The sequence below is a fragment of the Petaurus breviceps genome, unplaced genomic scaffold, assembly GCF_028583685.1.
Source record: "Petaurus breviceps papuanus isolate PSGF00001 unplaced genomic scaffold, PetGlider_PUasm1.0 91133, whole genome shotgun sequence".
NCBI lineage: Eukaryota > Metazoa > Chordata > Mammalia > Diprotodontia > Petauridae > Petaurus > Petaurus breviceps.
Genome location: NW_027187419.1, coordinates 39,302,729 through 39,330,353, shown reverse-complemented (window position 1 = coordinate 39,330,353; position 27,625 = coordinate 39,302,729). Strand labels below are relative to the sequence as shown.

The window sequence follows — 27,625 nt, the reverse complement described above, 5'->3', positions numbered from 1 at the left end:
GACCTTCCAACATTTTCCTATTGCCAGAGGAAATAACACTCCCTTTTCTAAAACCTGTGACTCATGTTCAGAGAAGGTTCTCAGAAAACAGTTCCCAACATGCCAAGCAGGACCCCAAGCACTCACCATGACTTCAGTGTTACGCAGTACGTTCTGATAGCCAGCTGGATGAAGTACAATTCCACTAGGATTGGTATAGACTCCATGGATGTGTAATACACTCAACTTTCTCTTCTCCTGAGCCCATTCTAGGACCTGTACAATATAAGTAGAGCTCAGCAGGGATAGTAAAGGCCAGCATTTGTTCAGAGGTTATAAATGGAAGAGAGGTTGTTTTTTAAGCCTTGGCTTCTAACTATTTGCATCTTTCCAGTTTCTTGACCTCTAAAGGCAGTAAGGTAGGGCAAAAGTTTCTATTTTACATCTCCCTGCCTGGCTAAATACCAATAAATTTGGTGTATTAGGAATAATAATGGATGTGGAGACAAGAGACCTAGGTTTAAATCTTGGGTTTGCCACTTACTAGGTACATGACAGGTCAAGTCATTTCATCCCCTTAGGTCTCAATATTATATCTCAAGTTACAGTTTACCAATTTGTAAAATAAGGTTGGATTATTATAGCGGTGTCAAAATGAAACTGAAATGGGGATTCATAAGGATACATATGGGTCCCTGCGGGCCACATACTGACGCAGAAAATCACACATGCTTATTATATATATTTATATACACGTGTGGCCTCCATGTTTGATATCTCTGGACTAGATCTAAAAAAAAAATTATGATTTTAAGTCTAGCCCTAAGTACAAGTAAAATTTTGAAGGTAACTCCAAATAAGTACTTTTCTACACTGAATAAAAAAACCCCAACCCTCGACTTTTATAGTACCACTTCTCAGGAATACCACAGATCTCACAAGCAAACATAGGAACCGTTTATATCTAAAATGCCTACTTAAGTTAAAAAAAAATTGTAAAAGTACAAGACAAAGGAAATGAGTATAGAAAGCAGGTAAAATGTGAAAAAGACCTAGTGATTCTGGCCAACCAAGATCTCAAGATGAATTAGCAGTATAATGTAATAGAAGAGCTACCTTATTCTTTGAATGTGGGTCAGGAAGAGGGTAGTGATTACAGTTTCCTGGTCTGTCCAGATTGGATTTGGGCACCACATCTTAACAGGGACATAGAAAGATAGAACATGCCTAGAACTAGGGTGGTGGGGTTTGGGAGGAGTGGGTGGATACACAAAATGTCATGTAAAGACCTGTGCATGTTTAACCTGGACAAGGGAAGGGTAAAGGAGATGAGATGACCCTTCAAATACTTGAGGGTTGGTCACGTTGAAAAAGGATTAGACTTGTTATACCTGGGTCAAGAGGAAAGACCTAAGGATCAATATATGGAATTTATAGGAAGTAAATTTCAGCTCAATATAAGAAAAAACTTTTGAGCAATTAAAGTCATACAAAAATGGAATGGGAGGACTGGTATTAAAGTAGTAGGATAGTGAGTTCCTTTTAATTGAGATATTTAGATGGAGATTGCATGATTTCATAATTAAGGTAAAAGAAAAAATTTGCATTAAGACAATAAGTGTCACTGAGAGTGCAGAGTACTAGAAAAAAATTTTATTTGGAGGCAGAGAACCTGGATCCAAATTCTGGTCCTGCCATTTACTGTATAGTGATTTGGAGCAAGTCACTCAATCTTTGGGCCTAAGTTTCTTCATTTGTAAAATAAAGGAGTTGGACTAGATAATTTCCTAAGTCCCTTTTCTCTAAATCTTTGATTCTATGGCTCCAGGGTTCCTGTCTTCCAGACCCGGCCTCCCCAACCCCAATCCTTGCCTCTTCACAATCTTTATCTTCCTTCAAAGGTCACCAAAGATATGATTTCCCCCATGAAGTCTTCCTCACAATTGCCTCCTCTATTTTTACAGTTCTCTCCTCAGATGATTTATTATCAAATTTATGTGTACTTTGGAACCATTTTATTTTTGTCTTTGAAATCAGTGCCTTGAACATACAAGGAGATGTTTGTATTGTACCATAATATTTAGAGGTATCACATGAAATAGAAAATCTTTTTTTAGGTATCAATTTGTCCAGCATTTGAGGATCTCTGACACTATCATCTCTCTAAAGTGGCTTGTTCTTTTTTAAAACTCATTTACTAAGTCAGTAAACTACAAAAATGATGTTACATCTATAATTATAGCATATAATCAGCAAAAGCCACTGTCAACTTCCCTGTTTTGTTTTTAGCTTCCATAAAAGCCCCCCAGTGATTATATTAATAGTCCGTTTGGGGGGGGGGGAGGAAGGGAGGTAAATAATAGTGATGTCCCCCAAAAGAGTACCATTGTAATATTTTTTCAAATGCAGAGAAGAGAAAAAAAGTTCAGAAAAAAGCACAGACAAGCAGGGTAGTTTTGAAAATAACATGTAGAATTATATACTTTTTAAAAAATCTTTTAAATTAAATTAAAATAAAATAATAAATTCAAAAGTATGAAATAGAGATTCAAGTCTCATATGGAATCTTTTTTTGTGTGCTGCAATGTGCATGGAAATTTTTTTTTTATTACATGAAACTGATAAGGGAAAAAGTGTAGAAAGAGAAGAGGCCTAAGCCCCAGGATACTGCTTACATTTGGCAGGTAGTGTGGTGGTGACAAACCAATGAAGGAGATGAAGAAGATATGAAGGGAAGATAGTATCATGGAATCCAAGGGAAGAGAGAGCACAATGAAGGGTGGTCAAAAGCATTTAATGCTGCAGGAGGTAAAAGAAGGGTGAGGACTTAGAAAAGGCCATTGAATTTGACAAGACATCACTGGATACCTTAGAGAATGCAGAGTCAGCAGAATGAAAGGTATAAAAATTAAACTGCTGGGCTGAAAAGTGGGTGGTGAGGAAATAGAAGCCTAAATTATTCTTTCTTTAAGTTTAGCAGTGAAGGGAAAGAGAGATACAAAATTATAACCTAAGGTACATGTAAGCTGGGTCAACTGAAGGGTGACTTTTGGGGTTTGTTTTACTGTTTATTTATGCCTGAAGGTACAGTGAGAGTATCGAGATAACAGAAAAAGGGAATGACTGATGGAACAAGGACAAGGAAGAGACCCTGCAATTCCCTAATTTGGACATATTAGTATAACTGCTAAAATGGATTTGTATCCCCATCACTCAGCAAAATGTAGGGTACATAATAAGCATTTAATAAATGCTTGCTGAATGACTGTGGTTCCTTAGGAAAACAAAATGAGAAAGTAATGTCACAGAATCATATGGTGGGATAAATGGAGTCTCAGGAACTCATTCAGTCAGCTTTCTGAATTCACAGAAATGTTCATGGTACATTCTTATTTTCAAAACTTCATAAGAACCATGGTTCCACACCCTCTCTTGGTAGTTCAACTATAGTGGCTAATTTAGGTGTACTCCTGCCAGAAGGTAGGAGAAAACTTTTTGTGTATTACCCAGAATATTATCATGAATTCTACCATATGACATGTGATTCATGTGATAAGTCAAAGTCTGGATGACCACTTGTTGGATGTTATAGAAAGCATTCCTGTCCAAGGATGTGTTAAGACTATCTGGACTTCAAGGTCCCTTCCGACTCTTAAGATTCTATGATGTCCCCATTTAGTTCTATCTTTCTTATGCACACTTACACAAGTTTACATACTTACACATATTTCTATCTAACCTATTGTTATTCAATTTCTTTAATATTTCAAAGATACATCATCTTGTGAGTATCAACATTCCCTCCACTGATGAGGCAGGCAACTATTCAGTGGATTATCTTTGTGAGTTACTGTGATAGAAAAATTCAACACCCTTAGTGATGTCTGCTCCACTTCAAGACTTGGCTAGGCTGAAGCCCAACACGCAGGGCCCTGTTGCACCAACACTCAAAGCCTTTACACTTAGTTAGACCCACCAGAGCTTGTACTCCATTGATATAGCCTTTAAAAAGCCAGGGTTCCATGTCGGTCACAATGAGGCATGGCATCTCTGTGGAGGGTTAATTTATTATAAATATTAAATAATCTGTCTTGAGGCATAATAAGGCACTTGCTATCTCTTTATCTTTGTAGAAGTACCAATGCTGGACACATTATTAAAGAAATAGGGGTATTTGTCAATTATCAAGAAATAATCCTTTGCCCTAGAGAGCAGTACTTTACTACTTTTTATTCTTTACCTTTTTCTCATCAGTAAGGTCAAGGGACTCAAGTTGTTTTCCTTGGTCTGCAGCATATAGTTCTAGGAGATTATCAAAGTTTGTGGTTAATACCAAAGCTCCATTCTCCATCAGGTGGAGAACTGACTGAAGCAATTGTTTTCCTGAATCTTCCATCTTTGACTCCAAATCATCAAATACTTCATATAAACAGTCCTTGAAAAATGTAGAACGGACATTGCTGGTACGCTGTAGAGGGATTAAAAAAAAAAAAGTGGATGATAGCAGATCAAGTCTATGTTGGCAAGTGACTTGTTAACATTGTAATATTTCTCTAAAGAAGACTTGTTATTTATCCATAAGGCATTTCACTTTAAATCTCTAAATGATCAAAGAATTTCAGAGTTGGAAAGGTCTTGAGAGAGTATCTAATCTAAGCCATACCTGAAAAAAGAAACTCTTTATAACATAGCTGACAAATTCTTAACCAGGTTTTGCTTGAAAAATCTGCAGTGAACAATATTCTGCAACTTCTAAAGGTAGCCCGTCCCATTTTTTAATAGCTCCAATTGCTAGAAATTTTTTTCCTAATATCAAGCTTAAATTTGCTTCTTTGCAACTTCCAAGCACTGCTCCTAATTCTGAATTCTGGGGTCAATTAGAACAAGTCTAATCTCTCTTGTGTGACAGTTCTTCAATATCTGAAGACAACTATCAGCTGTTGCCCAAGTCATCTCTTCTCAAGACTAAGCACCTTAGTTCTTTTAATCATTCCTTATATGACATGAAGCCAAGGATCTTCATTATCCTAGTTGCCCTTCTGTGGATGCTTTATTAGTGTCTGTCCTGAAATGGGGTGCCCAGATTCTATTTGCTATCTTAGCTGCCAGAATATACTGTTAACTCACAGTGAGCTTGTAGTTGGGGACCAGTACCCTCCAGATTTTTTTGAACAAACTTTTCTAGCCATGTGTCCCCAATCTTATTCAATGAAGCCATGTTTGTTTTTTGTGATAATGACTTCTTTTTCTAGAGGGTCATTAATGATCCCTTTAATACTATGGTGCAGTTTTGGGACAGCTAGATGATGCAGTGGATAGAGTGCTTGGCCTGGAGTCAGGAAGACTAGTTAAAATCTGACCTCAGACACTTACTAGCTGTGTAACCCTGGCTAAATCACTTAATCCTGTTTGCCTCAGTTTCCTCATCTATAAAATGAGCTAGAGAAGCAAATGGCAAACCACTCTAATATCTTTACCAAGAAATTCCCAAATGGGGCCATGAAGAATTAGACATGACTGAAAATGACTGAATAAAAAAGAATTTTGTTTGAAGACTTCACTCTTCTCCTTTTTGAAAAATTGGCATATGAGGGAGCAGGAAGGGCTAGGTGGCGCAGTGAATAGAGCACTGGCCCTGGAGTCAGGAGGACCTGAGTTCAAATCCGGCTTCAGACACTTAACACAAAAACTAGCTGTGTGACCTTGGGCAAGTCGCTTAACCCCAATTGCCCTCCAAAAAGCCAAAAGAAAAAAAAGAAAAACTGGCACACAATTATTTGCCCTTTTTTGATTCTGCTATACCTTTTCCATTTGTCATAATCTTCCAAACATCACAAATGGTGGTTCAGTAATCATGTCTGTCATGTATTTTAATACCCAAGGATGTAGTTCAGCTCAGCTTGGTACCTGAATCATCAAGGGAAGCTAGAGAGTCTTTCACTAGTTCTTTACTTATTCTGGGTATAAATTCCCCATTAGTTATATTTTTCTATACTTTTCCAGTCCAGAGATAATTCTCCTTGGCAAAGAAAATAAGCAAAATAAAAGCTGAACAGTTCTGCTTTCTCTCAAGTAAATTATTATCATCCTACCGTATCAACAGCAGTCCTACTTTTTCTTTGATCATCTTCTTATCCCCAATTAAAAACTCCTTAACTTTTAATAATAACAGAAATTATACAGTATTTGCAAAGTGCTTTATATATTACTTCATTTGATCCTCAAATAATCTGGTGATACTGGTGCTATTACTATCCCCATTCTGCAAGTGAAGAAACAGATCTCAGCAATCACATCAAAAGGTCCTTGGGCAACTAGATAGTATACAGGATGAGTGCCAGGTCTAGAGTCAGGAAGAGTCTAGTTCAAATGTGGCCTCAGATGCTTACTAGTTGTGTGACCCTAAGCAAGTCATTTAACCTCTGTTTGCTTGTTTCCACATCTGAAAAATGGGAATAAAAGTAGATACCTTCCAGGGTCTTTATGAACATCAAATGTGATATTTGTAAAGTCCTTTAGCACAATGTCTGGTACATAAATGCTTGTTCCCTTCCCTCCATCCCTTAACTGTGGATATCCCCCAAGATTCTTTTCTGGGTCCTCTTCTCTTTTTTCTCGATACTATCTCTATTGTTGATCTTATCAGATTCTATGGGTCCAATAATCATCTTTATACTGATGTTTCCTAGATCTACATATCCAGTCCTATCTACTCTCTTCTCACCTAAACTCCAGTCACTCATCACCAACTACATGAACTACTATGGTTGTCCCATAGGCACCTCAACATTTCCAAAACAGAACTATCTTTCTCCCTCATATTCTTATGTTAATAATAGTAATAAAAGCTGGCATTTATATGGTGTTTTAAGGTTTGCAAAGTGCTTTACATGTAGTATCATATGATTCTCACAACAACCTTGTAAGACAAGTAGTATTATGTGAGAAGTTAAGTGACTTGCTCAGGGTCACACAATTATAAAGCATCTGTGACAGGATTTGAATTAGGTCTTCATGACTCCAAGTCTGGTAATTTACTACACTGCCTCATTATTCTTTCAAACTTTCGTACTCCTGGTGAAGGACCTACCACCTACCTTCCCAATCTGCTAGGTTTGGAAGCTCAGTGTCCTCCTTGACTCCTTATTTTCACCCCACATAGCCAATCAGTTGCCAAATCTTTGTTACTTCTCTCTACAATATCTCTTGTGTATGTTTCCTTCTCTCCACTTATGTAGCATCTGAATTCAGGCCCTCTTCTCTCACCTGGACTCTGGCTATCTAATTGGTCTCCCTGTCTCAAATCTCTACCCACTCGAGACCACCCTTCACTCAGCTGCCAAAGTAAAGAGACCTAAAAAGTAGGTCTAATAAGGTTACCCCCTGTTCTAGTTCTACAGGTTCTCCACAACTTGTAAGATCAAATACAAAGTTGTCTGGCACTTAGGGTTCTTCACAATCTGGCCCTTTCCTATTCCCCTCCCATACTCTACACATGAGTACAGTGAGACTCACCTACGTGGCTGTTCCTTGCCAAAGACACTCACTTCATATCCCAGGTCTCTGTGCCTTTGTACTGGCAGCCTCCCATGCCTGTAGTGATCTTCCTCTTCATCTCTGTCTCTTCACATTCCTGTCTTCTTTCAAGACTCAACTCAAATGCCACTTTCACAAAAGGGCTTCCCCTAGTCACTAAAACCTTTCTCATCTCAGGCTGCCTACCGCCAATGAATACACAGATGAATTTTCTTATGAATATTTCTTCCTCATTAGCTTGTAAACTCCTTTAGGGCAGGGATTATTTTTGCCTTTCTGTGTATCTCTAGTGCTAAGTGCTGAATTAATGTCTCACTGATTTCCAACTACCTAAAAATATGTTCAGAAACCCGAAATCCTTTTATTAAAAAAGTCTTCTCTTGACCTGCTCCATCCCATTACTGTACAGTATCTTCCTTCTTCAAAAAGTTGTTTAAGTCTGGTCGTTGCCTCCTCACTACCTTCTGTTCACTTAACCCCCTGAAATTATGCTTCACTTCCCAACATTCAGATGAAACTGATCTCTCAGAGGTTGCCAGTGACTACAACTGCCAAATTTAATACTTCACTCCTTGCCCAACCATTCCTATATTCCTGGAATGAACACTGATATTCATTATTCTTAAGATACCACATTCTCTTGGATATTCTATTTATCTGCTTCTTTTACTGCTTTGTTGTAGTCTTTTCTAACTTTTATGTATTCTCTTTTGTTCTTGGTTCTCTTCTCCCTATCCTCCCTCAGTATATCTCTTCACCACTACTGCTTCAACGATTTTGTTGTTCATTTCAGTTGTATTTCTCCCTTCACAACCCCATTTGGGGTTTTCTTGGCAAAGATACTGGAGTGGTTTGCCATTTCCTTCTCCAGTTCATTTTTTACAGATCAGGAAACTGAGGCAAACAGGGTTAAGTGACTTGCCCAAGATCACACAGCTAATAAAAGTCTGAGGCCAGATTCAAACTCAGGTCTTCCTGACACTAGGCACTCTATCCACTGTGTCACCTATACAGATGATTCCCACAGCTACATCTCCGGCTCTTTACAGAACCATAACCCCAAATGTTTAAAGGACATCTTTCTCAACAGCATCTCTTGGAATCAGAATTGGAAGAAGCCTCAGAGGCCACCTAGTCCTTATCTGTATCTCAACAGGAGGCCCACCTACAACACATTAGACAGATGGTCATCCAGCCTTTGTTTGAAAACCTATAGTACAGAAGAGATCTGTTGGGGCAAGTCATTCTACTTTTGGGGAACCTAGTTATGAAGTTTTTTTCTTTATATTAAATCGAAATCTTTGCAAGTAGGTACCCAAACTAACCATGTTTCAAACTAAGTTTATTCCCTTTTCCCAAAACCTGTTGGTCCCTTTTACTTTGCTATCTTTTTCAGCAGTAATGTCAGTCACTCAGTCCCCAATTTGAAACAATGACTGCCCCTTGGACAACTCCTTTTCCCACACTTCTTAGATTCAATTCAATCAGTTACCAAGGCCTCTTTTTTGGTGTAGGAACTCCTGCACCCAGTAAGGAACTTCTACAAATACAAACTAGCTTTATATTTGCTTTGTAGTTTATAGTCTCAGAAAGGTGCCTGGAACACTGAGGCTAAATAGTTTGTGTGTCAGAGGCAGGATATGAATCTAGTTCTTCCTGACTCAGCAGCCACCTTGCTGTACCAAGGCCTTCCTACCTTTCCAGTCTTTGTACACTTCACACCCTGTCATATTCTCTTCAATCCAGTGACACAGGCCTTCTCCCTGTTCCTTAAATAAGAGTACCCCTACCTTCCAATGTGGGGCATTTTCACTGCTGTCCCCTAACCATGAAATGCTTTTCCTTCTCATCTCTGCCTCCTGTTTTCTCTGCCTTCCTTTAAGTCCCAACTAAAACCCAACTTTCTACAGGAAGCCTTTCCCAATCCCTCTTAATTCTAGTGCCCCCCCCCGTGATGATTTCTGATTTATTCTGTATTATAGCTTCTCTGTACATAGTTATCTGAATGTTGACTCCCCCATCCGACTGTATACTCCTTGAGAGCAGGAAAACTCTAATCTTTCTTTGTAACCTCAGTGCTTAGTATACTACCTGGGACATAGTAGGTATAGATTTGGAGAGTGTTAGAGAGTCAGATTTGAAGCCTAGCTCTACCTCATACAACTTGTGTGACTCTGGGCAAATTAGATCATGTTTATGAGCCTCGGTTTCTTCTTATGTAAAAGAGAGAACTGGACTAGATAACATCTAAGGTCCTTTCCAGCTGTAAATACTAGGTCTTGTTTTATACAGATCTGGTCACTTCATTGCTCTGCTCAAAACCCTTCAATGCATTCTTATAAAGTTTTAATCTCCCCCTTCCTCCTCCCCCAATCTGATACAACTTTAGCATTCAAGACCTTCCACAATCTGGTATCATTATAGTTCTTCAATCTTTCAAGGCAGTGGGTTTTCCTTTACACATCTTTAAGTAAAGGATGGATAATCAAATGTTGGGCATATAAGTATGGGGATTCCTTTCATTTATGGTTTGGACTAGATAATTGCTCAGGTCCCTTTTAACTCTCAAATTCTGTGATTCAATACTATTCCCTTCCATATAATCCAGACTGTGGCTAAATCATACTACTTACCATCTCCCAATATACTTGTACTTTCCTACTTCCCTGCCTTTGCTCATTTTGTTCCTGATGCCTAGAGCAGCTCCCTGACCCCTGTCCACTCTGCAACTTAATTCCTACTCATCTTTTACAGACTAACTCAAATGCCACTTTATGGCACCTCTAATCTCCTCAGTCAAAAATTCTATCTTCCCTTACTTAGAATACACAAAGCAATTTTTGTACTTCCATTATGTTAACTAGAGCATCTAGGCTTTAAGGTTTATAAAAACCAGGTCTTGTCTATATTTTGCATATCAGTGCTTAGCATAGTGTATAGCATAATCTGCAGCTGATTAAATGTCTGAATTGGATTTGTTGCTATTTGACAAATATCTATTAAGCGCTACATACAACATACTGTATTACATAGGAGCTATGAGAAATATAATGAACATGAGAGTTCCTCCCTCAAGAAACTTATAATTCTGTAAATGTGCAACAATATTTAAACTCATGCTTTAAGATAGGATTATGAAACACTTAAAGTGAATCTAAAATTTATGCAAATCCCTGGTAAATAAAACATTTGGCCACCAGCCTATAATTTAAATAATAATACCACTAATCCTTAGTTATAAAAACTTAAGGACTTCCCTAAGTCTTAAAATAATGTTTATTAAAATAGCAACTTTATCAAATTCATCTGGAATAAATGTGATGACCATGATTAAGCAGGGAAATGTTATTGTGAACGTTACATTTTGAAATGTTACTTTATATCATAGTACTTTGTACCTGTCAGGCACTAATAGTGTATTTCCCCCCCTAATTCTAATTCTTTGGGTATATATTTAATTACATGCCCCCCCCCCCCACCCCATTCAACTACAAGCCACTTAAGGGCAGAAGCTGTGTCTTATCTTTCAATCTCCCTCGGTGCCTTGCATGGTGATCGTAGTACACTTCAGAAGAACTTAATATTTGCTGAATGGAGATGGCAAGGGAAATGGAAATGTTAGAATGTGTGGGGGGGATGATGCCCTAAAACAAATGAGTCATTTGTACCTTTCATTCTATTTAATATGTCAGGGTCAAGAATTATTTCCTAATGACCTCAAGCTTTCCTGCTTAAACTTCATGTCTCTGAACTAGGTATATGGATGATCAATATTTACCTTCTTTAATCTTTCCTCAAAAAAATTTCCAGATTTCTTCTCCACATTTTCTTTTCTTTTCTCTTTTTGCTTTTTGGAGGGGGAAGGCTGGGCAATTGGGGTTAAGTGACTTGCCCAATGTCACATGGCTAGTAAGTGTTAAGTGTCTGAGGCTGGATTTGAGCTCTGGTCCTCCTGACTCTAGGGTTGGTGTACTATTCACTGTGCCCTCCATATTTTCTTGATACTGAATTTCTTGAAAGTAGATCAGCTGCCATACCAGTTACCTCAGCAGATTCAAAGGGAAATTTTTATTTGCCTAATTAGTTTTTTCTTGAATTTTCAAAATTAAAAAACAAAACACCATTATTCTTTATGGAAAGGAAAAATAATCTATAGATAAGCTATAGTAAAGAGGTGAAATATTATCAAAGGTCACATGTTCAGCTGGTGACATGTATTAAATGAATTGAATTTTCTTATTTACTATCCCATTTCAACATAAGATCAATCTTTAAACTCTCATTCATTGCATACAGTAACAAAGTATAGATATTTTTGAGACCCAAAAGTTGTACACAAACTAAGAGAAAACAATGTCTATCCATGTTCTCTAATCAGAAGGAACACTCAACAGCAGCAGTCACATAAAGTATTTAGAATGGCTATCATCTAACTTTATCAGACAAGCATGTAAATGACTCCTAAAAACACACACAACATTTTTGTTCTAAAACAAATACTTCCTGTTTGAGTTTTATAGTCACAGTCTATTTGGACTCATCATATACAGACACTGCTTATTCATTGTATGTTTTATTACCCTGTAAAAGGTGATAGTACCCTGGGGCTAATCAGGTGAGACACCAGGCTGTGGAATATCTATTCTTGCTTCTAAGAGACAGAAGGTAAAGGCTAAAAACTAGAAATGAATGCTCTGATTCACCCATTCACAACTAATTACTACTTAGTCCAAATCCTTCAGTTGTGATTTTTGTGAGTATGAATACATAAGGAAAGGAAAGGGGCCTTTTTTAAGTAAGGGGGAATGATTTCTTCAGAATCAAGCAAATGTTTTTCCTTCCCTAAACCTGGTGACACTGGAACTGATTTAATTTCCCACCAATGGCCTTTATATGAGGGGATTTGGGAATACAAACACAGATGTTTAAATGGTCAAAGAAACGGAAATACCAAACTCCCACACAAGTTTTTTTAAACATTTCCTCATTCATTTAATGTCACACTAAACCCAATTTTACATTTTCTTTAAACTTCCATTCTATCACCTATATTCTACTGGTCACTGTTAGAAAAAAATACCCCAAACAAACAAAAAACCCTGAGATTTTTCTTAATTTTTTTTTCTCTATCTAGGCTTAAGAATTATATAAGCTTTATATAAAGGCAGTCTGCAAGTCCTTATTCACTCAGTGCAAGGGGATCCTGGTTTTATTTGGATGTATTTTCTTAGAAAAGTGGATTGAATATATTGATAATGACGTTAAGAACTAAGTCTTTATTCTTCACTCTCTTCACTCTCAAGCAGAACAAACCCAATGTGCCCATCCAGTCACAGTTTAATGTTGCCAAAAGGGCACTTAAGTAGATTTCAGAAGATTACAGGAGGGAGAATCCACTATCTCCCCAAGCAATCTAATTTGCCAGTGAGCCATCTCAAAGTAGAATGGACTGCCCTGGGAAATAGTGGGTTCTCCCTCAAATTGTGGGCCTTCAAGCCAAGGCTAGATGACCACTTGTCTAGGATATTATAGAGGGGGTTTCTGTTCAGGAACAAATTGGCTTTTGAGGTCTCTTCCAAGTCATATTGTTGGGTTTTTTTGCTTTCTGGAGGGCAATTGGGGTTAAGTAACTTAAGGTTACATGGCTAGTATTTTTGTGTGGGGTGTTGTCTGAGGCCAGAACTGAACTCGGGTCCTCCTGACTCCGGGGCCAATGCTCTACTCACTGCACCACCTAGCTGCCCCCCCCCCCAAGTCATATTCTTTAATAATATTGGGAGTGCCATAGCTAAAATGATACTGTGGATCCCAACCTAAAATATGCCTTCCCTAATCCAATCAGTTACATTTACTAAATTAACAATGTACTGCTCTCTTAAAAGCTTTCACTCCCCATAACCAATCAGCTGCCAAATTCAATAGTTTGTAACATCTTTTCTATTGTCCCCCTGTTTCCTGATACTATTACTACCATCATGCAGGCTCTCATCATCCCATTCCTGGACTACTGTAATACTCTACCAGTTGGTTTAACTGCCTCAAGTCTCTCCATTCCACCCCGTCATCCATCCATCCATCACACAGCTGAATTGATATTCATAAAGTACAAGTCTGACCATGACCATGCCATGCCACTCCCCCCCTCCCCCCCCCGCCCAGCATTCATTCAGTCCCAGTAGCTCCCTATGGTCTCCAGTATAAAATCTAAAATCCTCTGTTTGGCTTATAAAGCCCTTTAGAACCTGTCAAACCACCCCACATACTTGGTGATCCAGAGCCATTAATATCTTAGTTATTTCCTTGAAGAGGACACTCCATCAGTTACAAGTCTGTCCCTCACACATGGAATTCCCTCCTTCTTCATCTCTGCCTCTTGGCTTCCCTGGCTTCCTACAAGCCTTAGCTAAAGTCCTACCTTCTGTAAGAAGCCTTTCTCAATCTCCCTTAGGGCTAGGGCCTTTCCATAGCTGGTTATCTTTAATTTATCTTATACATATCTTGTTTGTATATAGTTGTTTGAAGTTGTCTCTTCATTAAAATGCAAGCTCCCTGATAGCAGAGACTATCTTTTCCTTTCTTTGTAACCCCAGAGTTTAGCATAATGCCTTGAATACAGCAGGTATTTAATAAATTTTAGTTGATGGACTCCTTTACAAACCTTAGTCTTTATATCATTTTAATGCTAGTAAAGATTATCCTCATTTTTACAAAAGAAAACAAATAAGATAATGAAGTGAAAAAGGTCCAAAAGCACAGTCAATGAATAGTAAAGTAGGAGTAAATTACTTTATGTGCTTCTCTTTTAGGTTAAATTTAAAATAAACACAACTTCTCTGCAACAGGATTTTCAAAAAGGTTTTTCATTGGCAACTAATTTTACAAGGAAGAAAGGACTGTATTTTCTGATCTATAAATCCATTTGACAAAATGAAAAATAACACATTCCATATCTTTTGCTTTTTCCAGAGATTCCCCACTTCCACACAAGTGAGTTCTGATCTTCAGGAAAGCAAGATAAGGGGACCCCCTGACTCATTTCTGGAGTTAGTTAACTTAGTACTAGCCAAAACAAAACCAAAAAAAAAAAATCACATTTGAAAAGTTGTAAGAAGGTGCTCATTTAAACAGAAAAAAGCAAACAAAAAATAATCATGGTTCTTCCTTACCTATAAAATGTTGAGAATCTCTCTATTTGTATTAGGATTTCCTAAAAAGATTTTGGCTTGGGTGAAAGAGGTATATAGCTTGTATTAAGAGTGTGGAAAAATCCATACAAATTATCACTACTACTGGAAAAAACCTCAAAACACTCACTGTATTGATTTCAGTAGTGATATTTGTATACAAAAGACCACACATTCTCAAGACTAAGAAACCAAAATGGGGTCATGATAAACTATATTATCTAAGTTCTATATGTAGCAACTTATTGAAACTCAGAATCTCAGAGTTAGAAGGGCTGCCAAAAGCCCGCTAATCCAAATTATACCTAAGCAAGAATCACTTCTACAAATCATAGCCAACCATTCTTTGTTTGAAGATGTCTAGCGAAGGGAATTAACTGCCTCCTGAAGCTAAACACCTCTGGTTTCCTCCTTGAGTTTCTTGACCATTTTAGTCATCTTCCTTTGGACAACCTCCAATTTATTAAGGTCTTTCCTAAAATTTGAGGACCAAAAATGATGTGGGTCTGAAGAAGGCAGAATATATCAGAACTATCACCTCTCTAATTCTATACTGTGCTTATTAATGAAACCTAAGATTACATCAGTTAATTTGGCTGGGTTATACTATAAACTCATATTGAACTCACAATTTATTTAAAACCGTCAGATAAGTTTCACATAAACTATCTGGTCATGCCTCCTACATATTGTACTTCTAAAGCTGATTCTTTATCACTCAAAGCTAACACATATTTATTCCATCTTTTTAGATTTGCCTCAACATTTTAGCTTCTTGATTATCTTTAAGAATCAAGTGGCTATAGATGTGATTAAGCTTTCTCAGCTGCAACTGGACAGCTTTGTTCTATAGTGAGAGTACCACTAAGGATTTTGAGAAATGCAGAATGCCCAAGCATAGGGACACTCACAGGAGACAGTTTCTGGATAAGGTCATGGGCAACATGGACGAGGTTCTTGTCTTCATGGAGACACTTCTGAAACTTTTTACTCTCTTCGTCTTCAAGGAGATCAAAATCAATAGCAGCATCTAGTAGGGCCTGAATTAGTCCCTTCCATGATTTCAGAGCTGGAACCTGAGGTGCAACTGCGGCACTGATGCCTGTTCCAATCACAAGTACAAGTTCCCGGGGTTTCTTGGATTTTAAACTTGGAAGCAGTTTCCTGTAGAAAAAAGCACATTTGAGAAATTTGTTTTCCTAATGCACTGGTCTGAGAGTGTTACTCCTCTAGGCAAAAACCCTCAGGAGTTTTAGCCCAAAGTATAAAATACAAATTCTTTAGGTACTTCAGGCCCTCCTCACTCTGGCTCCAATTTATCTATTTTAATTGATCTTACACTATTCCCCTTCATGAAACTGGAGCACTAGCTGTTCCCCAATTATAGCCTGTATTCTGCTTAACTCTCAGGATGTGTCAACTGTTTACCCAACACCTTTCACATCTCTGCCTGCTGAAATTCTTGGCCTTCAAGGCCCAGCTCAGGTACCATACTCCCTATGAAGTCTATCCTAACTTGCATTATCCTCAAAGTTAAAGTGATTTCTCCCTCCTCAAATTTTCCTAGGAAATTATGTCTGGCTCTCTCTTTTGCCCTTATCTCATTCTACCTTGCATTCTAGTATTCCTGCCCATGTTGCATGCCCTCATTAGGTTTGTGCTCCTTTAGCATTACAAAGCACTTTATATTTTATCTCATTCGATCATCCTGAAAGTTCCAAGAGGGAACACTATAAGTATTATTATCCTCATTTTATAGATGAGGGAATTAAGGTCCAGTGACATTAAAGGATTTGTTCCTGGTCACAGAGCCACTAAGTGTCAGAAGCTGGCTTTGAATTAGTTTTCTCCTTACTCCAAATTCATTCTCTCCACCATGCCAAGCTATGTCTGACATAACAGTACTTTGATATTAAACACTCAATATCTTAATCTTGATTAATTTTTGTTGGACTGAAAAGACCTCACTCAGATAGAAAAAATGATCTACTAAGAGCATAACTTTCACATAAGCTAAAGATGATCAACACTAATTTCTAGAACATGAACTCCAAAGTACATGAGGCAGACAGAGCTGAATATCAGTAAAGTGTCTGCTAAAAAACATAGCAACAAAGACCCAGCTTTGGGAATTAAAAGTAATCCTGTAGTTGACTCTCTCCTTTATATTATTCATACTTTAGACAAAACAAAAAGGAAAGATCTCAAAATTATAGTTCAGTAGGATAATATATATGTAGATGTAACTTTTAATGAACAAAAAAAGTAACACAAAAGAAAAAAAAAACCCATGACCTAGTTCCTTATTAGACATCAGAGTGATAAAGTCATGGGGATTTTAACCCATATATATTACAAGGATTTCGAAGGAAAAAAAATTTACCCTAGGATAAAGATGAGAACAAATTTGCCTCTAGTATGTTTGTGGAATCCAAAATGGCAGCTGGGAAGGAAGGGGAGTTACTAAGGTTCTGAAGGAACTGAGGACCCACACATCTGCTCAAAGAATATGTGCTGCATAACAATACTTTTTTTCTAGGGAAAGCAGGCAGAATCTGCCTTGAAACATACAATAAACCAATTTACTAAACACAAGCTTAAAAGCTTTTTAGCTGGGCAGATTAGGACCCTAGTTATATTACAATATAGTTTTTACTTGAGGATATCCAAGATTTAAAATTCTCTAAAGGCCAATTTTCCACCTAAATTTTGGTAAAGTCACTTTTATCCAAGAGGTCTTCCCCTACATCTTTGTAAGAAATGAACAGAATTAGAACTCAAACAATGACTACATATATGTTATAGAATTATAGATTTTGAGCAAGAAGGGACTTTAGAGACTAACTGAATCCTCTCTTACAGATGAGAGAAAATAGAGTTTAAGTATCTTACTCATGGTCACACAGCTAATAAATACTAGAAACAGGATTTTCTGACTCCTAGTCTAGCTGTCTACTATCTATTCCACACTGCACAGGGAGAGATGGAAGGATAGTGTGATATGGTTTGATAAATGAATTACAGAGTTAAGGATAATGGAGGCGAAAAACTTGGTATTGAGATTAAGGGTATAATCACTGCTGTATGTGATAGAGTCAAGGGACAACCTGGGAGAAGGTTATGGGAGGAACTTCCATGGGAGAAGGAGAGGAAAAAGACAGAAGGAGTAAGTTGAATAATTATAAGAAAATCTTGTAGATAATATGGGGAGATATGTACTAGTAAAGTCGGTAACTGGTTGAATTTGAAGGTGAGAAATTTTGGAGAAATTAAGGAAAATCTGAAGAACAATACCCAAGCCCAAATATAAGTAAAGATTCTAGGTTATAATAAAGAGAACTATGTTTGAGGACAATTAAAAAAAAGCAATGAAGATTATGGTATAGAACTTTAAGAGGTAAACTCAAGAATGATGAGGATAAAGCATTTGGCAAAGATAAGGCAGCTAAAGGTGCAGTAGATAGAGTGGTGGGCTATAGTCAGGAAGACCAGAATTCAAATCTGGCCTCAGACACTTTCTCCAGCTACACGACCCTAGGCAAGTCACTTTACCCTGTTTGCCTTGGTTTCCACATCTGTAAAATGAGATAGAGAAGGAAATGGCAAAACACTCTAGTATCTTTGCCAAGAAAATCCCAAATGGAATCACAAAGAGTCTGACAGGCCTGAATAAAGACAACAGAGAAGGCAAAGTAAATAAGAAAAGGTAAGTGGAAGAATCAGAGGGTTAAGCCAATTATAACATCAATTGGTGGGTTTTGTTGTTGCAGTTGTGAAGTCAGTCTCATTCCACTCTTCGCAATTAACTCCACTGATAGGTGAGTTGGGGCAAACTGCTGAAACTCCATACCTTGGTAGGAGAGTGCAGTTTTACTCGCATACACTACAATGAGATCAGAGGTTAGTGTAAGGCCAAGGGGAGGTGGATGTGTCCTTGTAAACTGTTGAGATGAAGGAAAGGAATCTGAGTGGATGTCAAGTTATTAAGAAGTGATAAATGAATGTAAATGTTTTAGCTAGGAGCTTACGGTTGAGGGGGCAAATACCTTCAAGAAGATTCAAAAAACAAAATGAAAATCTCAACCGTTATAGGGAATGAAAGAACTTGTGAAATTACAAGTACTGTATTTCTGTTAAATGACTATTATATGTTCTAAACATAGACTGATCTTTCTGGAAGAGAAGGTGAAGGGACTTGATGAATACCTCTCTATATTCTAAGTTGTGAAAGAGAATAAAGGGTTCCTAAAGGAAACAGAAGTAAAACTTTGATGGGAAAAAGGGACCTGAAGTAAAAGAAAGAAGACTTGACTTTTATCAAAGAGTGAAGTGAGTGGAAAGGGTTATACAGAAGAGAAAGTGAATAAAATGGACAGCTGTATAATTAGAAGTTAAAAACAGATTTGAGACTCTTCTTTCAGAAGAAAGGGTTGGATCTTCTGAGAAGAAAGAAGTTGCTTGTCATACCAACAGTGATATAAAAGAGCCAGAGAAGCTATCAGGTGAGAGATGATTCAGTAAGAGTTACAGGTAAAAGAGAAGACCAATAGTAGTTGGTGACTTCCTGTTTAGGGGTACTGAAGCAGGTTATCTGTTAACCTAGTAACAACAGAAATGTCTGTTGTCTTCTTGGGGTACATACCCAAGAGATAACAGAAAAGGTACAGCTAGGTGGCGCGGTGAATAGAGCGCCAGCCCTGGAGTCAGGAGGACCTGGTTTTGGATCCAGCCTCAGACATCTCTCTCTCTCTCTCTCACACACACACACACACACAAAACTAGCCATGTGACCTTGGGTGAGTCATTTAACCCCAGTTGCCCTCCAAAAAGCAAAAAAAAAAATAAATAATAATAAAAAAAAGAGATAACAGAAAAACTCCCAAAATATTCATCTAAACAGATGATAATCCCTCAACTTTTGGCTGACTAATGTTGTCACAAATGATACTTCCAGAATGAATGTAAAAAGTACTGCCAATGATTATAAAGCTTTTGGAAAGAAATCCAAGAACATGGAGCACAAGTTGTGTATTCAAAACTGTTCCATTGAAGAGAAGGGACACAGAAGAGAAAGATTAAATTGGAAAGTGAACAGCTGACTAATAAGGTAGTATCTAAGAATGGGATTTAGACCATGGCTTACAATATAGAACTGGCAGAGATTCCTGGCCAGAGAAGAAATAAACTGGGGTGGCTAGGTGGCGCAGTAAATAGATCACTGGCCCCGGAGTCAGGAGGACCTGAGTTCAAGTCTGGCCTCACACACTTAACACAAAAACTAGCCATGTGACCTTGGGCGAGTCACTTAACCCCAACTGCCCTCCAAAAAGCAAAAAAAAAAGAAAAAGAAAAAATATATAAACCTAACACAGGCTGGTAAGACTGTATTTTACAATTGTCATACAAATCTAGTCAAAAGGGTGTTAAACTAAAAAAGATAGGGAGGGAGAAGATTGCTTATATATATTCCCTAAGTTATATATATATATAAAATAGCTACAAAGGGAAGAAGAATAACAAGACATCTAGAAGTTCATATAAACATGACCCAAGAAGGGAGCTAGTACTTAAACCCATGGTCTCTAGTGTCTGTCCATAAATACCTATTAGGCATGGGAGAAGCTAAGTTCCTAATTCAAGGGGGCAAATTTAACTTCACAGTTATAACTGAAGGGATATAATACATGATGAGACTATGCCTCTCAATGGGTATACCTTATTCAAAAGAAACAAGATAGGTCAAAATAGAGGTGAGGTAGGCATATTAACAAAGTATACTCAGGTGATTGGAAATCTAGGAAATAAACCAGGAAGCACAATACAGAAGTTTTGGAGTGGTTAAAAGGGGAAGAAATAAAAATAATTTTGTCACCAGAATGACAAAATTGTCCTATGTTTTACAGGACACCTGGACAGAAAGAAGAAATGGATAAAGTGATTTGGAAATAAGAGTACAATTCTGGCATGTAGGCATAACATAGTAGTGATGAGGGAGTTCAATTATATTCAGATTATCTACTGTTGCTTTCTCTCTCTGACAAAGTGGTTATGCTGTCCTTCAGAAGGTGGAGGAAGAAATAAGAGGAAACTCTATTTTGGATCTTATTCTCACTAATAAGGATGCTGGGATAGAAAGGAGGGGAATCTTGGTGTGGCAGATGGGGGTAAAAGAAGAGATCACTTCTTCTAGAGTTTGTGACAGAGAAGCGGAAAGCCAGACATAGTCTCACTTATACTCTATATATTGGGAAAACAGATTTTAATGAGGCTCAGAGGAAGGAAGGAAGGTTCCCATGGACTAAAATGCTTTAGCGGAAGTCAGCCCAAGAGAGATGGGGGATGCTTGAAAATTAAATTCTGAAGACAAAAAGGAAAGATTCCAATGCAAAGGAAATAGGGGATTTATCTAAAGATACCACTGGGAACAAATAGAAAACTAACTAACCAACTTGGATTTTAAAAGAAATATATCAAACTAATAAAAATTATTGTATAGAGCTAGAAAAAATACAAAAAATTTAATTCAGAAGAATAAAAAGTCAAGAATATAAAGGAGAATAATGAAAAGAAAAATGCAAAGGAAGGTGGCCTAGCAGTACCAGATCTAAAACTATATTACAAACTGGCAATCATCAAAACTTTTTGGTACTGGCTAAGAAATGAAGTGGTGGATCAGTGGGGCAGATTAGGTACTTAAGACACAGTAGTTAATGACCCTAGTAATCTAGTGTTTGATAAACCCAAAGACGTTAGCTTCTGGGATAAGAACTCACTATTTAACAAAAATTGCTGGGAAAACTGGAAAATAGCATGGCAGAAACTAGGCACAGACCAACATCTCACACTATATCCTAAGATAAGATCAAAATGGGTACATGGGGGTGGCTAGGTGGCGCAGTGAGTAGAGCGCCATCCCTGGAGTCAGGAGGACCTGAGTTCGGATCCAGCCTCAGATACTTCACACACACACACACACACACACACACACACACACACACACACACACAACTAGCCATGTGACTTTGGGCAAGTTACTTAACCCCAACTGCCCTCCAAAAAGCTCCCCCCCCAAAAAGGGTGGGGGGGACACAATTTAGACATAAAGGGGGATACCTTAAGCAAATTAGGAAAGCAAGGAATAGTTTACCTCTCAGATCTATGGAGAAGGGAAGAATTTATGACCAAACAAGAGACAGAGATCATGAAATGTAAAATGGATAATTTGGATTATGTTAAATTGAAAAGGTTTTTGTACAAACAACACCAATGCAACCAAGATTAGAAGGAAAGCCAAGAAAATGGGAAACAATTTTTACAAGTATTTCTTATAAAGGTCTCATTTCTCAAATAAAAAGAAAACTCAGTCAAATTTATAAGAACACAAATCATTCCACAATTGATAAATGGTCAAAGGATATGAAAAGGCAGTTTTCAGATGAAGAAATTAAAGGTACCTACAGTCATATTAAAAAAAATGTTCTAAATCACTATTGATTAGAGAAATGCAAATTAAAAAAACTTTGAGGTACCACTTCATACCTATCAGATCAGCTAATATGACAAAAAAGGAAAATGATCAATGTTGGAGAAGATATGGGAAAATTGGGCCACTAATGCATTGTTGGTGTAGTTGTGGTATAAAAACATAACAGAATACTATTATGCTATAAGAAATGATGAGCAGGCAGATTTCAGAAAAACCTGAAGACTTACATGAATTGATGCTGAACATGAATTGAAGTGAACAAAACTAGGAGAACATTGCACACAGTAACAGTAACACTGTGCAATGATCAACTATGACTAACTTGGCTCTTCTCAGCAACACAATGATCCAACAATTACAAAAGACTCATGGTGGACAATGCTATCCACATTTAGAGAATGAACTATGGAGTCTGAATACACATCAAAGCATACTGTTTTCACCTTTTTTTTGGTGGCTTTTCCTTTTCTTCTGTTACTTCTTTCATAATACAGCCAATGTGGAAATGTTTACATGACTGCACATGTATAACCTATGTCAGATTGTTTGCCATCTTGGGGGAGAAGAGATAGGAAAGGGAGGGAGAAAAAAATTGAAAATAAAAATCTTATAAAAAATGAATGTTGTAAAAAAAAAGAAAGAAATATAAAGAATATGAAAACAATGTTTGGTAACAGGAGACAAGTAGCATAAATGCACGACAGAGTCTAGTAAAAATAGTATCAGAAATGATAAAAATCAGAATAAGTTCAGGTTGGTAAGGGAAGTTAAGGAAAGCAAAAAGGTTTCGATTTGTTTTTTAAAGCTCTATTGGGAGGGAAAGGAGAATCATAGAAGGTATAGGACCTTTGCTTGGGGTGGACAGGTTGGTGATAACTGACAAAAGAGAATCTGTTTTCTCTTCAAAGGAAAATGACCTTTTACACTGGAAATGACAGAACAAAAATGACTAACAGGGAGCTGATACTGGAAGGAATTCCTGAAGTAATACAATCACAGATCTATTTGAGTATTTCTCTTTTAGGATGACTTTTGCACTGGAAATGACAGAACAAAACATTTCTATTAGGGAGCTGATATCTGAAAGTAAGAAGATACCTTACTAGCTACCCTGATGAGTTCAAGTCAGTTGTCCTAGATGAACTACATCCTCCAGTCCTGAAAGAACTGGCAGAGATGATTATTGAGCCACTGTTGGTGATATACAAAAGATCACAGAAATCAGGAGAGGTACAACATAACTGGAAAAGGGAAAACATTGGCCCAGTTTTCCAAAAAGGGAAGAGAGAAGAATACCAACTAAAGTTCACTCACTAAACTTGACTTTGATTCTTGGAAGGTCATTAAAGAGAAGGTTGGTGAAAATTTGGAAGGGAAGTGGTAATAATAAAGGGCCAGTATGGTTTCATAAAGAACAGGTCATGTCAGAGTAACCTCATTTCCTTTTCTGATAGGATTACTAAGCTAGTAAATGAGGGGAATAGTATGAATATAGCTTATTTAAATTTTAATTAAATTAGATTCATAAAATTATGTTGTACTATTCTTGTGGAGAAGATAGAGAAATATGGATTAGACAATAGTACAATCTAATGGATTCAAACTATGGCAAGAGGTATCTAGTACAATATCACAGAGATCTTTGGCTATTTAATATTTTACTAAGGACTTGAGTAAAAGCATAGAAAATATGTTCATCAAATTTGTAGATGGCACAAAACTGGCTGGGATAGCTAAGACAGTGGACGACAGAGTCAGGATCCAAAAGGATAACAGGCTAGCATTGGGCTAAATCTATTAAGATGAAATTCAGTAGGGATAAATGTAAAGCCTTGTTCTTGTATACAAAAAATAAACTCAGGAGCATAAGGCGGAGGAGGAGGAATAGAAAGACAGAAGTTTCAGAAAAGATCTGGGGTTTTGGTGGATAGTAGACTCAATGTGAGTTAACAAAGTGAAGTAGCAGCCAAAAAAGCTAATGAATTCTCAGGCTTCATTACAAAGGGGATAGGGGTTCCTGGAATAGGAAGATGATACTGTACTCTGACTTTGTCAGATCTCATCCTGAGTACTGTGTTTAGTTCTAGGAATCACAATTTAAGGACACTGATAAGCCAGAAGAGTATCCAGAAGAAGGCAATCAGAATGGTGAAGGACAAGTCCATGATATGAGGATCAACTGAAGAATTGGGAATGTTTAGTCTGGAGAAAATAAGATGTGGAGAGCTGTCTTCAAGTATCTGAAGCGGGGGGGGGGGGGGGAGAGGGGAGGCCCTGTCATATGACCAAGGATAAACTTGTTCCATCTGGTCCCAGGGTGGCAGACCATCAGCAATGGATGTAAATTGAAAAGTGGCAAATTTAGATTTAATGTCAGGAAAACCCTCCTAACAATTAGAGCTATCTAAAATTGGAATGGTTTCCCTTAAGAGGCCGTGGATTCTCACTTCTCGGTAGCTTAAGGAAAGGCTACATAACCACCTGTTGAGAATCTTAAGGTGGGGATTACTCTGACATGAATTGTTTAGATGGCAACTGAGGTCCCTCCCGAAGCTCAATTTTGTAACTGTCTGAGTTAAGGTTAATGTATTGGGAAGCCAGGGTATTTGAGGGAACATCAACATGCATACCGAAGTCCTTATGTAAAGAACAAGGATTAGGGGTAGAAAAAGACTGATTCTTGGGGCGGCCAGGTAGCACAGCAAGTAAGAGCACCGGCTCCAGTGTTGAGAAGACCTGGAGATCGAATCCCGGGCTCAGACACTTAGCACCCATCCAGAAACACCTGGCCGTGTAACCTTGAGCAAGTTACTTAACCCCAATTGCTTAGGGGCGGCCAGGTGGCTCAGCGAGTAAGAGCACCGGCTCCAGTGTCGGGATGACCTGGATCAAATCCGGGCTCAGATACTCAGCACCACACCCAGAAATAATAACTGGCCGTGTAACCTTGAGCAAGTTACTTAACCCCACTTGCTTTAAAAAAAAAGAAAAAAGAAAAAAAAAAGAAAAAGACTGATTCTTGAGAAAAGAGGGACAAGCATTGAAGGTCCAGTAGGTATCTGCCACCAAGGTTTATACAGGATAAGGTTTATACAGGATGGCATATTGTGATGAAATGAATCTCAAAGGAGGAGATGTTGCTGAGTTCTCTTCCAAAGTATAAGAGTTAAGTACCTGGAGTACTAATAATTTTTTTTACCCTACAGAAGAAATGCTTGCCTCAACTAGGAAACTGCAACATTTAATACAGTGCTGAGGACACTGTAATTTTAAGAAAAACACTGATTGAATAAACTAGGGAGCTTGCCAAAACAAGCTGGAATTCCCTAGAATTTCTCCAAGATTCTAACAAATGGGGTGCTCTCAAATGGTCTCACAATGGTCTAGTTTTGGGCATATCATCTAGTGTTTGGGGAACAAAAAAGAATTTTCTCTACTTTCCCTGCCTCTGTTTCCTTTCTCCCTGATTTAGTGAAACATCAAGAAAAAAGGCATATTCCTTTTAGTCTTGAGAAGTGTAGTGCTGTGGTAAAAATCAACTACTACTGTCACTACTTCTTTCTCTCCCTTTACCTGATTATGTAAAACAGCACCAAAAAAAAGGGGGGCTCAAATTTTGAGGAACCATCTCTGCTTTGATAGATTTTGACAACATGAACTGGATGAAAAATCAAACATGCCAAGTAGATGTAATATGAACAGGCTGCTCCTCTACATCAGACAACAATAACCATTACCTTTGTTCTCGATGTTCTATTCTCTTCCTTACCTGGGTTTTTTGGTGGGGGGTGCTCCATCACTGAAGAATCCAAAAATATTGTCTATATCAGAGGGCTGGCTCCCTGTGGAAGCCATCCAGTTTCTAAAATAGATTAAACACAGGAACTAAGATATTTAGGATCAGATCAACCCAAAAGTATACCACTGAGAAATCCAGGGATAAACATACACCAGATTTCCTAAGTGTTACTATTTTGAAGGTTTTAGTGGGTCTACCCACAAACTTTTAGGAGATTAGGTCAGATCTTTTTCTGAACCAAAATTACTTCAAGTGTTTCAAATGAAAAAACTCATAAATTACACCACAAATTTATTGAAAGGAACAGACTTCCTTGAAACTAGAATTTTTGAGTCTCATGATGCCAACTGATCTCCATTACTTAAGGACCCAACTAAATTCTGGCAACTGTCCAGGACCCACAAATATTCAACATTTTGCCAAGCTTAAGACTTTTGGATATGCTAAAAACCCCCAATCAGGCCATGTGTCAAATAGTTAAAGAAACCAGTAGGTCAGGAATAGAATGGTCAATATAGGACAACTGGTTACTACTAAGACATTACCCAGTTGCTGGACAGTTAATATAACTATACAAACTCTAGGATAAGTCTCTTAAAAAAAACAAACAAACCAACAACTAAGTATTTAGTCAGTTTCATATGTTCTCCCTTCCTCTGTATTATACTATATAGATGTTGTCAAGCACAGATTGCAGAAACAAATCTGTAATTTATATGCTAAAGTAAGTAGGAAAAATAAGTATGAAAATCACCAAAGAAACAAAATTTATATATATTAAGAGTTTAAGGTTGGTTAAAATAACAATAGCAACCTAGGTAAGTTGCTAACATGTTAGGGATTGATACCTACACAGTAAGAAGTATTTTTGCTGAAATATACAAAATTTAGACAATCTAGGTCATAATACATTAACCCTTTTAATATTTTTGAGGACATTATGTTATCGTTAATCTTTTAAGTAACATTATTTTATGCTTCTTGGTTACTGAAAGCAGTGCCAGTGGAGTAAAAGCTAATTAGGTCCTATCAAACAATTTATTAATCACCTACTATTATATGCCAAGCACTGTGGTCCTGGGGGTACAAGAACAAAGAATGAGACAATTCATACTCACAAGCAGCTTACATTACGAGGGAGAAAACAAATCCATATAAAAACCATATACAGTACAGATAAAAAATGAGAAACAAATTAGTTGGGCATAAGGTAGTTTGGGAAGGAGTATACTCACTAGGAATTGGTGGGGATATGGAAAAGCTTCATAAAAAGATTGTGCTTCAGCTGCAACTTTTTAAAAAAATTAATTACTGTTTTTCTGTTTCTTACATCACCTACCCTGAAATCTCACCTTCCCTGTCTCCCTATACCTCAGTCCTCAGCACTAGGGTAGCTGTTCCTCCAACATGTCACTCAAATCTCCCAAATCCAGAATCTTTTCTGGTTTCTTTCAAATCTCACTTAAAACCCCATCTTTTTGAGGATGTCTTTCCCAATCCCCTTTAATTCTGGTGCCTTCCCTCCAGTGCTGATTTCCTATGCATCCTGCCAAGAGGTTGTCTGTGCAGACCCATGTATCCCTTCCCCTCTCTAAAAGTCATCTCATAAGACAAAGAGTGCTTTTTTTGGGGGGGGGGGGG

General features: G+C 37.6%; 1 protein-coding gene across 1 annotated transcript in view; it reads right to left on the bottom strand.

The window, feature by feature from the left end:
* Positions 1-27,625, bottom strand: part of FAM118B (family with sequence similarity 118 member B) — a 96,409-nt gene that overhangs the window by 14,886 nt on the left and 53,898 nt on the right. Inside the window, exons 3-6 of the mRNA XM_069079852.1 lie at positions 25,955-26,047; positions 15,611-15,863; positions 4,220-4,447; positions 127-255 (exon numbers count right to left, since the gene is read on the bottom strand). Coding sequence (XP_068935953.1) covers positions 127-255; positions 4,220-4,447; positions 15,611-15,863; positions 25,955-26,040 — 696 coding nt within the window. The 5' untranslated portion in view covers positions 26,041-26,047. The remainder of the gene's footprint in view (positions 1-126; positions 256-4,219; positions 4,448-15,610; positions 15,864-25,954; positions 26,048-27,625) is intronic.